Consider the following 15,770-nt stretch of genomic DNA (forward strand, 5'->3'; position numbering starts at 1 on the left):
GCTTCAGAGGTTCCATGTGGAAATATCCAATTTAAAGTATGGATCTAGAAAGGAACAGATGTGTCAAGACTAGGGATAAAGCCATGAAATGAAGCCGTATGACAAGGACAAGTTGTTCTCAAACTTTTCCATATATCAAAATCAATTGATGAGTTCTACCTCCGAGCTGCTGATTCAGGCTTAAGAATCTGCATTTCTAATAAGATCCCAAGTGATATTGCTGGTCTGGGGACCACACTTCGAAAATCTCTGGATGAGACAATATTGCCCATAAAGAAGGTGAAAACTAAGAATAGAAGCTCAAGAGCAGGGTCTTGAAGAATATAAAGAGACAGGTAGAAAGAAGGAACCAGTGAAGGAAAATGAAAAAGAATTTTCAGAGAAGCGATGAGAATGGTAGAATTGCAAAAAGGGTATAGTAAATAGTATTAAACAACTGAATAGAATGAAGACTGAAAATAAGTTATTGGATAAAGTAATTAGGAGGTCACTGGAGAGCTTAGTAAAAGCAGTTTTATAGAGTGAGAAGGAAGAAAAATACTATAATGAGTTGAAAAAATACAGACTACACTTGGGAAAGTTTGATTGTAGAGAGTAGAAGAGACAGAACAGAAGCTTGAGAAGGCAGAGCACTATGGGAAAGGTGACTTGGGATAAAAGACTTGTGCACATTTGTAAGCTAAAGGGAAAAGATGTAAGAGAGGAAGAAATGGGAGATACCGGAAAAGTTAAAATAATTGATGGAGTAAGGCTCCCATTGGAATTGTAATGGAATAGTATCCAGGGCACAGGTCAACTAGTCAGTCCTGGGCAAAAGAATCAGCTCTTCTGAGATAGGGGTGAAAGAAGTTAAAAATAGACATTGTTAGAGATACGAACAGAGGTGAAGGGAAAGGAAAGAGCACGCTGGGAGAGACATGCCTAAAGACTCTATTTTCTCTGTAAGCCTGCCCTACAACAAACATTAAAGGAATTTCTCCAGGCAGAAGGAAAATAATACCAGATAAAAACCTGGATCTACACAAAGGAAAGAGTGCTGGAAACATAACTTTATATGATAAAATATAAAAGATATATTTTTTCATTTTTAGTCTCTTTTTAAACATAACTGAAGCAAAAAATAATAACAATGTATTATAGGATTTACTATTTCAAAAAAGTAAAACGTATTTCAAAAAAGAGTACATAAGTAAAACGTATTTCAAAAAAGAGTACATAAGAAAGAGGAGTGGTATTTCAAGTATAGTGACATAAGCTTCTTATCCTATATGTAAAGTGGTTTACTATTGTTTGAAAGTAGACTGTGATAAAAAAGATATAAGCTCTAAATCAATGGTTCTCAAAGTGTGGTCTAGGGGGTCTGAGGAAGGTTAGATCTAGAAATCCCAACACCTAGCTAACAGAAGTACCAGAAAGAGAGACTCACGTTTATGTTAGCATGATAAAGGCTTTAAGAAATCCCGTAGTAGGATGTGGAGAAATAGGAACACGTTTACACTGCTGGTGGGACTGTAAACTAGTTCAACCATTGTGGAAGACAGTGTGGCAATTCCTCAAGGATCTAGAACTAGAAATACCATTTGACACAGCCATCCCATTACTGGGTATACACCCAAAGGATTATAAATCATGCTGCTATAAAGACACATGCACATGTATGTTTATTGAGGCACTATTCACAATAGCAAAGACTTGGAACCAACCCAAATTTGTCCATCAATGATAGACTGAATTAAGAAAATGTGGCACATATACACCATGGAATACTATGCAGCCATAAAAAGGATGAGTTCATGTCCCTTGTAGGGACATGGATGAAGCTGGAAACCATCATTCTCAGCAAACTATCCCAAGGACAGAAAACCAAACACCGCATGTTCTCACTCATAGGAATTGAACAATGAGAACACTTGGACACAGGAAGGGGAACATCACACACCAAGGCCTGTTGTGGGGTGGGGGGAGGGGGGAGGGATAGCATTAGAAAATATACCTAATGTAAATGACGAGTTAATGGGTGCAGCACACCAATATGGCGCATGTATACATATGTAACAAACCTGCACGTTGTGCACATGTACCCTAGAACTTAAAGTATAATAAAAAGAAAATAAAAAAATAAAGAAGAATTAACACCAACAACAATAAAGAAATCCCGTAGTAAGCAAGTTTGTTTAACTTAATGTTTACCAAATTTGATTGACCACAGAACTCACTTTTCAAGTTATACTTATTAACATCTCACAGAACTAGTGTTACCATGAAATATATTTTGGAAAATGCCACTAGTTCTGAAAGACATTAATAAATATTAAAAAATATCCTAGTCACAATATGAACACAGATATGCCTTAAACAATGTATACATTCTTGTAGCTAATAAAACATAAATTAGTAGCTGCATATTTTGAGAAAAAAAAAATCACAGGCTTTAGAATAGACCCGATCTGGTTTTCAATCGTGACTCACCACTTACAAGATAAGAGACCTTAGACAATCTACTGATCTTATTGTGAGGATTATACGACACAACATGTATAAAAAAAACCTGTAAGTTACCTGGTACATAGTGGTAGGTACTCACTAAATAGCAGATAATGATGATAATGATGAAGATAAACAAGAGTCCTTTCCTTTAAATAGTACATTCCCCAACACATTTTAAATGAAATTCAATTCTCAAAAGTTCCATCTTATTTGAGGAACATAGAGTAAACCATCTCTATTAATGTTTTTTAAAGAGTGGAATTTATAAGCTCATAGTGTACCACCATGCCCGGCTAATTTTTATATTTTTTGTGCAGACAGGGTTTGGTCGTGTTGCCCAGGCTGGTCTCAAACTTATGAGCTCAAGTGATCCACCTGCCTTGGCCTCCCAAAGTGCTGATAGCCAACTAAGAGGTTTACTTACTGAGATACTAAAAATATATTACTATGAATATCACACAATGCCATGGCACAGACATCCAAGGAGAGCATTTCAGTGAAGCTCTAGAATTGTTTCTTATGTAAGGTAAAACAACTGAAATATGCATTAAAGCCTTATAATAAAAGCGTTATTGTAATTTAAGTTAAATTTCTTACTGAAATGTTTAATATAGCTCTAACAGTCATTATGAGTAATGTTTATGCTAATGAACTCATCCATTAATATTCACAGAAGAGGATCTGAAGAGGTGGGAGGAAAGCAGTAGTTATTCCAGGCAGTGAAAATTAGATGAATCTTTGTAGGGACAATATAAAAACCTAGTTAGAATGATAATGAAAAAATTGCGCATGTCTTTGGGAAACAATGAGTCCAACCATGTACAGAGGGCCTTGAAAGCTAGGCAGAAGAATTCAAATTTGATTTGATAGTCAGGGAAAAAAACCACTGTTAAATTCATCATCTTAGGACCCATGTAATAAAAACAATGTTTAAGAATGACTAGGCTATTAGTGACACTTAATTTGCCTCAAATAGAGAGTGAGTCAGGAAGCCTACTTTATTACTTGAATGATGGCTATATTGAGACATTAGGCTACAAGAGTAAGACATGCTTGTTATATAAATAAATGATTGAGCAAGTGAACTGTGTTAAAGGGCAAGTAGACAATGGCTTGGTCATTTTTCAGTCAAAGAGGATGAAGGACCAGGTTGAAATAGATGGTCCCACAATTTTATGTGTGGGTGATGGGGAGAATGGTGGCATGAAGAGAGAGACCTATAGGGAAAATTTGTTCATTGATATTCTAAAGTGATATAAAAATTAAAATATTCAGTAGAAATTTTAGATATGAAATTAGATTTTGAAGAACTTGCCTTTATATGTCATATATATTTTTTACATATATACATATATACATTTTTTTTTGAGACAAGGTCTTGCTCTGTTGCCCAGGCTGGAGTGCAGTAGCACGATCTTGGCTCACTGCAACCTCTGCCTCCCTCCCAGGCTCAGAAGGTCCTCTTGCTTCAGCCTCCCAAGTAGCTGGGACTACAGGCGTGTACCACCATGCCTGTAAAAATATAATTTTATATTTTTTGTGCAGGCAGGGTTTGGTCATACTGCCCAGGCTGGTCTCAAACTCATGAGCTTGAGCGATCCACTTGCCTTGGCCTTGCAAAGTGCTGGGATTACAGGGATGAGCCACCGTGCCCAACTGACATATTTTCTTTTTACACAGATATGCAAAGTAAATTACATTAAATATGTAGTATATCCTGGGACATGTTTTTCCCCAAGTAGAATTACTTTTTAAATTATATTGGTCTAGGCTGTACTTAAAATCTACTTTAGTGTTGAACAATGAGAACACATGGACACAGGGAGAACATCACACACCAGGGCCTGTCAGGTGGGGGGCAAGGGGAGGGAGAGCATTAGGACAAATAACTCATGCATGCGGGGCTTAAAAACTAGATGATGGGTTGATAGGTGCAGCAAACCACCATGGCAAATGTATACCTATGTAACAAACCTGCACGTTCTGCACATGTATCCCAGAACTTAAAGTAAAAAAAAAAAAAAAAAAAAAAAAAAAAATCCACTTTAATGACAGTCACCCCAGAAGCTGGTAGACTGGATTAAAATGATCTTATTAAATGTAATTCATATATAAATGTCTGTGAATTTAAGTATTATAATTCCCATTTCATAGATAACAAAAAAATATACGACAGATTTTTAAAGGGATCAGCTGAGGACCAATAGATTTTTCTCTTTTATTTTTTTTTAAGACAGGGTCTCACTCTGTTTCCCAGGCTAGCATGCAGTGGCTTATTGTAGCCTCTAACTCCTGGGCTCAAGCAATCCTCCTGCCTCAGCCTCCTGAGGACATACCTGGGACTACAGGTGTGTGCCACCACATCTGGCTAATTTTTGAATTTTTTATAGAGATGGGGGTCTCACTATGTTGCCCTGGCCTCAAACTCCTAACCTCAAGCGACCCTCCTACCTAGGCCTCCCAAAGCACTGGGATTGCAGTCATGAGCCACTGTGCCCACCCCAGATTTTAATGAACTGAATGGATAAGCAATGTTGAAACCCAGCTGTCTCTAATTTATCCACAAAAATTGACAAAAGGAACAACAAAACAATATACAATAGCTGATAATCCCAATGTAAATAATAAACAAAATCTGAAATATATTTTGCCACATTAATCTTAAGTCAGGTATACCTGACTCTCAAACTAGTAGTTCATGATAAGATTAAGAAAGATTACTTTTCAGAAATGTATTCTGCCTGTTGAGACCCGGGAATGTAATTTTCACTGCGAGCAACAACTTCGGGTTGGAGGCAGAATGGTTGGGATGGGAGGACAGACCTCTTGAATCTGAGCCCTAAGACTTCTAATAGTACCTAAGACTAAGAGGATACGAAGATTTGATATTATCATGAAACAGTATATCTAATTCTTACCATTAATAACTGGCGTGTAAACAACAATCCCAACCAAGTTTGGGTCTGATACAGTTGTGTCCAGAATAAGGCCCCCAATGCTGAAAGAGATAAAATTATATAATTTAGAGAAGAGGGAAGAGAACATACTTGAAGTTATTCTGTACATACAGACACCCCTCCTTTTTAAAATAAAATATTCACACATTTTTAAAATAGAGCAAAAATAAAAATATTCAAAGTAAAAATCAATGTCAACAGTAAAATGTTGAAAATAAAACACGGCATAAGCTCTAGCCCCAAATTTCAGAATTCTGATGTCTAAGATATGCTACTTGTGAAAAGAAAAAGCATACGCTTTAAATGCATTAAAATGTCTTGAACAGTATACAAGAAATTATTAACGATGTCTATTTCTGGGGGTGAGGGTGACAGGGGACTGACGGTCATTTTATATCCTTCTGTGCTTATTAATTTTTTAAAACCATGCCATTGATCACTCTTATAATTTAAAAAATAATTTTAAAAAGAGTATGTTTTCATATTTGAAATAAACAAAGCATAAAAGAGGTTATTTTTATTGTATTAAAACTAGATATTGTTAGGATGTGTCTTATTACTGGCAAATTAAAATAATGAGTTATAGCCACAGAAAGAGCTGATCTTGAGAACAGAAATCTGGAAAACTAACATATCGTTATATGGTAGCAAGCCATACACTCTCAATGTGTCAGTGGAACTTGGAGATTTTTCTAAGTTTCCAAGGCCATTATCAACTGGTTAACATCAGTTTCTGGGTCTGCGTAGTATAAAACATTGCCAGTCCTAATATTCCATGGGATCCTGTGCCCAAATCTTCCAGGAAAATGCCATCCACATTATAACAAAATGAACTACATGCTGTCACAGAATGGGATTGATTGTCAAAATATCAGATCAAATGTTCTTACCTGATAGTTAACATTAGAAAATTATCAAATCTTTATTATTTTAATTCTTTAGTAAAATAAAGGAATTATGCCTTAATAGGCCTAAACTGTGGGCGTTCTCATTAAAGAGGTACACTGTAGAGTCCCAAAATAGTCCTCTTTAGAAATATTTTAACATTTTAAGCCCTAATTAAAAGAATAAAGTACATATTTCAAGAACAAACTAGTTCTGAGTCAAAAAATAAACCTCCCTGACAAAATATATAGATCATGTTGTGGATATAACATAACAATTGCTAAAAATACATTTTTTAGATTCCTGTTAAGCCCAGTGATAAAAGTTACTATAGAAAAAATTAGAAAAGACAAAATGAAGAAAGTAAAAACCAACCCTAGTTACACCATTGAGTTACACTGTTAGTATGCTGTTACATAGGCTTCTAGACTTTTTTTTACTTATTTTGTTACTTATTTAAATTGACAATAAAAATTGCACATATTTATCCTATACAACATGTTTTGAAATATGTATATATTGTGGAATGACTAAATTGAGCTAATTAACTTATGCATTACTTCACATACTTATCTTTTGTGGTGAGAACACCTAAAATCTCTTGGCAATTTTGATGAATACAATACACTGTTATAAACTATCATCACCATGTTGTACAATAAATCTCTTGAATATGTTCCTGTAGTCTAACCAAAATTTTTAATCCACTGACCGACATCTCCGCAACCCAGCTTTTTTACTATATACATTTTTAAAAATAAAAATTAAATGATAAAAGTAGTTTTATTTGCTTTTATTAAATTTTATTTTTATCATATAGATGTGTGTCATTAAAAAAGTAAAAGTACAGCCAGCATGGTGGCTCATGCCTGTAATCCCAGCACTCTGGGAGGCCGAAGTGAGAGGATTGCTTGAGACTAGCAGTTTAAGACCAGCCAGGTCAACATAGCGAGACCCTGTCTCTACAAAAGAGTAAAAATATTATCTGGGTGGGTGCATGCCTGTAGTCCCGGCTGTTCAAGAAACTGAGGCAGGAGGGTTGTTTGAGCCTAGGAGTTTGAGGCTGCAGTGAACTACAATCAAGCCACTGTGCTTCAGCCGGGGAAACACGGCGAGACACAATCTCTAAAAAGAAAAAAAAGAGGTATATAAAAGTACCATAAAGTTCATAAAAAAATAATGGTCCCTAGCCCCACCTCCAGGTCCTTCTCTCTACTAGAAATTCTTTTTATCTTCTTTAGTAGTTTCTTCTGGCATTTAGTTTTTCTAAATAACATGCTTATACTGCTATTTCTTCATATTAAATTTTAGATATTTAGCAAATGACTTCCTACTATGGCAGATGAGGATTTGACCTCTCTTACACTTCCCTCCCCACTTTGATCCCTTCCCAAATCCCTTCCTCCTCCCATCCTGCTAATCTGGTTATAATTTCTGGTGAAATACTTAGGGTTGACTTTATTATAACAACAGAAATTTCATTATTCATAGCTGAGCCACAGAGTGTATTATTAGATATCCTCACTTATGCTTTTTGCTTTGCCTCATATTTTTCTTCACTTTTTAGGTACCTATTACTAATTCAACCTCACATGTGTAACTAAGTTTATGAAGTACCTTTCAATACAGTCAAACTCATCAATTCCACTTTTTTTTTTTTTCTTAGAGACCTCCCTCCTTAAGTCCCCTGTCCTCCTGCCAATCTGGATGGTTGCCTGTCTAGGCCTGATGTACAGCTGTCATCCTGTACCTTCCCTCCAATACCCCCTTGGATCCTGGTCTATGTACTATAACAAAATCCCAGTATTTCATGGGATTCTGTTGCCTGAATCCTCCAGGAAAAAAGCAATCTACATTACAGAAAAATGAACCACATGCTGTCACAGAATAGATTTCTTCTTTCCTGTATCATCTTCTTTCTTAATTTGTTTCTTAATTTTGATAGACCACACCTCCTTTCAGCTTTATACAAAGGGGTAGAGGGGCAGTAAATTCCATGAGATCCTGCCTGTCTGAAAATTTCTTTAGTCTTCTCTTACACGTGGTTGATATTGTGACTGTATTTTATGTTCAAAATAATTTTCTCTCAGAATTTCAAAGGAATCATTTTAGTGTTGCTACTGGACATCATTCTGGTACCCAGTGCTTTATATGTAACTTATTTTTTCTCTGGAAACATTTGGGATTCATGATAATATGCTTTGATTTGGGTCCCACCTACTTTAATTTATTGCACTGGGTACTTAGCGGACGCTTTCCATCAGGAAGCTCGTGTTTTTCAGTTCTGGGAATTTTCTTGTATTATTTATTTGATAATTTTCTCTCCTTATCATTCACCTCCTATTGTCTATCTCTTTGCTTCATGGTTTGCTTTTCAGGAGGGTTCCTCTACTTTATATTCCAACTCTTCAACATAATTTATTTCTGCCATTTATGTATTTTTTTTAATTCCCAAGAGCTCTTTGTGTTTTTCAAATCTTCTTTTGCATTCTGTTCCTATATTATGAATATTATGCAATAGCTATTATGCAATAGTTTCTCTTATTTATCTGAGGATACTGATAAGAGTTTTCTGAAAGTACTGATGGTACTTTCCTTGAGTACTATTTTTTTTTCCGTCTGTCTTTTATGTTAGAGGCCTTCATGAAATGTCTAGCAATCCTTTACTGGCTGCCCTGTTTAAGGGGCACTGCAAGGCATACTTGGAACTCCCTGTGTACATGGGCAGAGTTTGTCAGCAAGTAGGACTCATGGAAGACAATCAGGTGGGCTTGTAGCTCTTTCATTAAAGGACTCGCAGGGGTTAGTATCTGCAGATCTGATCTTTTGTGCTGGTAAGTTCCCCCACAAAGGAATTATCTAATTTTTTGCCTGGGGGTAAAAGGCTGTCTCTCAGCATTATACAAAGAAAAGGAAGTGGGAGAGGGTTCTCATTGTTCAGTAGACTTTTACTTAGTCTTGCTATTTGTCACACAGTGCTTGAGCCACATCCTCACATGTACAGATGTTTCTGAATCTAGAACCTCTCCGATTTAGCCTCTCGAGAGGTTATTCTTGTCTTCTGCTAGGGTGTGAGGGGGCAGTCACATGGGTGCTAAAGCTGGAGAAAGATTGTGGGGATCTAATTGCTCCTTACCTAAACTTTCAACCAATCTTCCTCATTGCAGCTTTCAGATGTACTTGATGCCTTTAATTCCTCTTTCTGGGTTTCTGAGACTTGCTTCTGATAGGCAGTTAGGTGTCAGCTTTTTTCATTCTGCTCATTCAGTTAACAACTCTTCATCTGATTCTTATCTTTCTAATGTTGTCTCTCACCTGCTGCCCTCTTTGCTCCCCCTCTGTCTTTGTGGTTTTATAGCATTTTTATTCTTTTACTGTCCTTTTAGTAATTTCAGGAAGGAAAAGAAACGTTTCTTAATCTACCATGTTTAATAGGAAATTCATACTCTTTTCTAGTTGTTCTTTTCATCAGATGTATAATAAACTCTTTCCATAGCAACAGAAATGCTACAATGTTATTTTAATGGCTGATACTCCATTTTGTGACTATATAATAATTTATCTGATCAATACCGTATTGCAAGACCTTTATGTTGTTCTATTTATTTTTGTTATTAAAAACTCTGGGGTGATGAGGATGCTTGCAGCTAAATCTTTTACATATGTCCTTAATTACACCTTTAAGGTCATCAGAGTCCTAGATATGGAAGTAGCCAATGGAATATACATTTCTAAGGCTTTATGATACTCATCTGAGCAACTTAATACTCAGAGTAAGTAATGTCCTTGTCAGATTAACATACACATACACACAGAAAGACAAACACCACTAAATTTTACTCAATCTGGTAAGGCTTTGGAGAGAAGTTTGAAATTGGTAGCCAAATGAGGTTCTTTACGTCTACTGATTTCATTAATAATGCCTGTCATTTAGATCCCTTGTTATAATACCCGGGAGAATAATGAATTGGCTATATAAAATAATTAACCTAAGAAATAAAAACAGGCAATTCATTTATTTTAATATGCATGTACATATATGCTTATAGAAGACACACACAGACAGACGTACACACACACACACACACACACATACACACACACACATATTTTAATACTAACCTACTTATAACCATAGCTGTTATGACAGGCTCCCAGCCTGAGTGGAGAACTGTTCTTGTGGCTGGATGTTTGGCAGCTATTATAATCCAAATAGGAGTTAGGGCCAAGAAAAATACACCAACTAATGGAGAAATGTAGTAATAGGTCTCTAAAATTAAAAAAAAAAAAAAAAAGAGAGACAACATTTAAATCTCTCTTCTATGTAGCAGATCTAAATTATCAAAGTTTACTAGAAGGTATGACACTATCAAACATATTAACATGCTATACATTTTCTGTAAACTTCAAACAAATTTATAACTGTAAATAAGGTAAAAATATTAAACAATGTAACTGAAAAGTAACACATTAATTCAACAAACATTTACTAAAATAGTTACATAACCTACATGGAAATAGCATAATAACAATAACAACAAGAACAGTAACAGTAAAAAAGCTAACATTTATTGGGCTCCTACTATATACCAAGTACTATGCTAAATGCTTTACATTCGTCATCTCATTTCATTGTCCCCACCAATATAAAATAGATACTGTCATTTCCATTTTATGAAGAAACTGAGGCTTAGAAACTTAAGAATACAGTGAGGAAATAGGGAGAGCCGGAAGAAAATATGTATCTGACACCAAAGTTAGTGCTCTTAACTCTAAAGGTAAATAGGATATTATTTTTGTCCATAGGGATCCTATAGTACAGGCATTCCATAAAATATTGGCTGCCTACTGATAATAGATATCCAAGCTCCAAAATGAAATAGAAAAACTAGGTTTGATTCTCAATTCATATTTAATTGTAAATCTCCCTAGGGATAAAAGTTGCATATCCCTTATTTAAAGTCTTATCATCTCAAGGCATTTTTTGGATAATATCATTTTAGCTGATCAAAGTTTCATTATTATCAGAGATATCCCTGGCTTCTTCTCCATAACTCTAATTAATTTATTATGCAGAGTAAGTACTTTTTAACTTAAAGGCAGAGTTTACCTCGCAATCCTATAGCCTACAGCCTTAGATTACTTAATCTAAGTCAAATGTTACTTAATATTTTGATCTTACAGAATGCTGCAACCCTTACCCCAACTCTTATCTTTGACTGAATTTTCTATTTCTCTTGCTTCTTAGGGGTAAAGATCTTCTCACCTATGACTAAAGATGCTTGAACTACATACAAACCCAAAATTTTTATTTTTTCCATATCATGTAGGAATAAACAATTATTATAGATATTAAAATAAAGCTAAACAAAGTTTACTCCTAAGCTTTTGTATGGATTTGCCATCACATCTTCTCACAGTCCTGTAGCCTACAGCCTTAGATTACTTAATCTAAGTCAAATGTTACTTAATTTTTTGATGTTACAGAATGCTACAACCCTTACCCCAACTCTTATCTTTGACTGAATTTTCTTTCTTTTGCTTCTTAAGATATTTAAAGATCTTCTCACCTATGACTAAAGATGCTTGAACTACATACAAACCCCAAATTTTTATTTCTTCCATATCATGTAGGAATAAGCAATTATTATAGATATTAAAATATAGCTAAACAAATTTTACTCCTAAGCTTTTGTATGGATTTGCCATCACATCTTTAAAATAATTATACTAAGAAAATTAATTTTTATATTTTCTTCTATTTAAAGGAATATGACTAATGCTACATTGTGTCATTTTCTCCATGATTTTTTAAAAGATGAAAAAAACCTTTTATTTGTTGAATGAATTCCCAGTTCTCCTTGTAAGCCAATAGATAAGGATAAATAACATCCCAGTTAGGAAGCATTTCAATCTACTAAAACAACTAAGGTTGCCAATAACTTCTTTAATAGAACTAAATAGAAAACAAAATGCATTGAAAACCACTAAACACAAATGAAAAGAACTATTCTGCTAGGTCAGATCATCTTAGTATTTTATTCTCAGGTCAAGAGAGGAGCACCCTGCTAGACTTTAAAGAAGTTATCCTCAACATTAAATCTCTGGAAGGACATCTGAAGCTGAAAAACGCACCCGCCACACCCACCCCAGAATCACTGCCCTGAATTTTCAAAGAGGAGAAAAAATACCTTAGGAAAGAAACTAAAAATAATGAGCAGGCAGTTCCTTAAAAAGTTAAACAGAGTTTAACTTGACCCAGCAATTCTACTCCTTCATGTACACCCAACAGAATGGAAAACATATTTACATAAAAACTTGTACATTACATAAAAACTTGAATGTTCATAGCAGCACTATGCATAATGGCCAAAAAGTAGAAGCAACCTAAATGTTCATCAAATGGTGAATAAACAAAACTTAGTATATCCATAAATGGACTATTACTTGGCCATTTCATTAATCCATACAATTGGATGTTACTCTGCATTTCATATGATTCAAAACTGATGCATGTGACAACGTGATGAACCTTGAAAACATTATGCTAAGTGAAAGATGCCAGACTCAAAAGGTCACATATCAAATGATTACTTTTACATACAAGCCCAGAACAGGCAAATCCGAAGAGAAAGTAGATTGGTGATTGTTAGAGGAGGGGTGGGATGAGGAATAACTGCTAAAGTATTCTGTTTTGTTTACAGATAGGGTCTCACTTTGTCACCAAGGATGGCGTGCAGTGGCATAATCTTGGCTCAGTGCAGCCTCAAATCCCTGGGCTCAAGTGATCCTCCCATCTCAGCCTCCCAAAGTGCTGGGATTACAGGCATGAGCCACCATGTCAGGCCCAGCGTTTCTGTTTGAGGTGATGAAAATGTTCTGGAATTAGATCACGGTGATCCTTGTACAACCTTATGAATATGCCAAAAACCACTGAATTGTATACTTTAAAAAAGTGAATTACATGGCATGTGAATTACATCCAATTTTTAAAAATCCTCACAGAGGGGAAAACAGGAAGGAGGACTACATTCTTCAAAAATGTCAGTCATTAAAGACAAAGGATATACACATGTACATAGACAGAGAGAGAACAAAAGATAAAGCAAATGGGGTAAAATGTTAACCTTAGGTGAATCCAGATAAAGAGTATGCAGGGGTTTTTTTTGTACTGTTTTGATTTTTGCAACTATTCTATAAATATATAATTATCTTCAAATAAAAGTTTTTTAAATGTTAAAAAGGTGGGAAAACCATGATAAAACCCAAATTTCCAAATGATTTACTGTAAATGTATTCTACTTCAATTACCTGCCAAATCCAACATGCCCATTCCCACCAAATTAGACCATATGGATAATTCTATAGGACCCTCCTAACTTATTCCTGGCTAACTTCTAATCCAATTTTGATAGGTAGGGAAAATTACAAATATATAAAAAGAGATGCTACAAACATTTCTCTTTTTTGGATATACTGGTGTTTTATAGATGTCATAAAATTAAAGAATTACTTTTAGAAAACCACCAATGACACAATCAACAAGAGCAAATAGTCAATTAAAGGCCAACTATGAACGTCCACATTAATATTAAAATGTAAAATCATCTTCCTTCTAAATGAAACACATTTAAAAGATCCTGGTTAAAATAATATTTTGTATTAAAATCTGGGTATATCATAATGGGTATTAGGGTAGGCTGAATAAAATCTAGTAATAATTCACAGGACCTGTGAATGCTACCTTATACGGCAAAAGGGGCTTTGTAGAAATGATTAAGTCAAGAAGTTTGGGATGGGAATATTATCCTGGATTATTTGTGTGATCCCTAAATATAATTGCAGGTATAGGAGGGAGGCAGGAGCAGATTTGGGTGCAGAAGAGAAGAAGGCAATGTGACCACAGAAACAGAGATTGGAGTCATACAGCTACCAGCCGAGAACACCGGCAGGCAGCCGCCAGAAGATGGAAGAGGCAAGGAACAGATTCTCCCCAAGACTAGAAGGATCCAATCCTGATGACACCTTGATTTTATTCCTATATAACTCATTTTGAATTTATACTTAATTGTAATTGTTCTGGTTTCCAGAACTGTAAAAACAAAACAAACAAAAAAACCCAAAAAACATTTCTATTGTCTTAAGCCACAAGGTTTGTGCTAATTTGTTACAACGGCAATAGATAACTAATACATGCATATTTAAAACTTCTTGGAATTTTAAGCCTAATAAATGTCCATATACATTAATACTGACTCTGTGATATAGACAAACTACAGAAAAGTAAAGATTAACACAGCTAAAGTGGTTCAAATCGCTCTGATGCCTCCTAACTGGCAAACATAACTAGCATCTTTTGTGATCCAGTTTTCACATTTTATATTGTTGACGGCATTTCCCAACTGCTGTTATATCGTTTCATTAATAGTGTTCATCATTCTCACCCCAAATTCTTCTGAAACATGTAGCTGTTATGATTGACAATTTTTATGTATTAGCTGTTTCTATGTAAACAACAAAGCAATGGGCACTGTAAGTTGTGATTTTTTTCTAAATGCCCCTTAATAATCAATCTAAATTTTCTGAGGGAACTGATACTCTAGAAATCACTCTAACCTAAGATGGTACTGTGCTAAAAATCCCTCAAGCATAGAGACATTCAAGATAAATTTAGATTCTACTCACACCACCACATTAAGGCAGAGATATTCTAGAATGGTCTGTAAATAACCAGGTGGCATCCTTGTTAGTCTCCATAGGAATGCAGTAACCTGAGGCTAATTGCTACTGCTCTTACAGCTTCAGCTAAGCCATCTGTTTAAAGTTAATCTTGAAAAATGAAAAATCAATCAACATTTTGCCTCTCAGATCTCGCCTACAAAGAGAATATCTAATAATTTTTTCAAATCAATAAATATCATGTACACACAAGAATTAGATAGCCATGCAGTTATAAATATGTAAAAAAGAATTTTTTAAATCTTCTTGGAACTTATGCAAACAGAAAGAAAGGAGCAACAATCATGTGAACATATATATATTCCAGTTACTGGCCCAATGTTGAATCTTGTTAATAGCTTTTAAAGATTACTGTATGTTTAAAGATTACTATACGAATGTATAAATGCCTTTATATTGTCCCTGCAAGCCACACAAAAGTATATCAGAATCCAGAGCTTAGATTACTCTCTGAACTTTCTATTTCCATTTGAAATAGATCTTTTCTAGCCATGTGTTGCCATTTTTATTTTTCTATAGTGGTACTAATTCCCAGATACTTTCTGCTAAGGCAAGATATCCTTCCAATGTTTCCCCAATACTATATCCTCATCAAAATGATTTTTTGTTACAATCTATTATGTTATTGGACAGTTACTGTGCCAAAATCATTCTGAATAACTTCTAATCACGTTAATTGGAGTGCTTTCAAAAGGAATAAAG

The 15,770-nt window shown here is 35.0% G+C and overlaps 1 protein-coding gene across 3 annotated transcripts in view; it reads right to left on the reverse strand.

Moving 5' to 3' along the window:
- The window catches only part of SLC41A2 (solute carrier family 41 member 2), a 156,802-nt gene that overhangs the window by 54,486 nt on the left and 86,546 nt on the right, over positions 1 to 15,770 (reverse strand). For all 3 annotated transcript variants that reach the window (XM_034934374.3, XM_034934375.3, XM_055096070.2), the window contains exons 7-8: positions 10,452 to 10,599; positions 5,406 to 5,485 (exon numbers count right to left, since the gene is read on the reverse strand). In XM_034934374.3, coding sequence (XP_034790265.1) covers positions 5,406 to 5,485; positions 10,452 to 10,599 — 228 coding nt within the window. The remainder of the gene's footprint in view (positions 1 to 5,405; positions 5,486 to 10,451; positions 10,600 to 15,770) is intronic.

This window comes from Pan paniscus, chromosome 10 (assembly GCF_029289425.2).
Source record: "Pan paniscus chromosome 10, NHGRI_mPanPan1-v2.0_pri, whole genome shotgun sequence".
Lineage (NCBI taxonomy): Eukaryota > Metazoa > Chordata > Mammalia > Primates > Hominidae > Pan > Pan paniscus.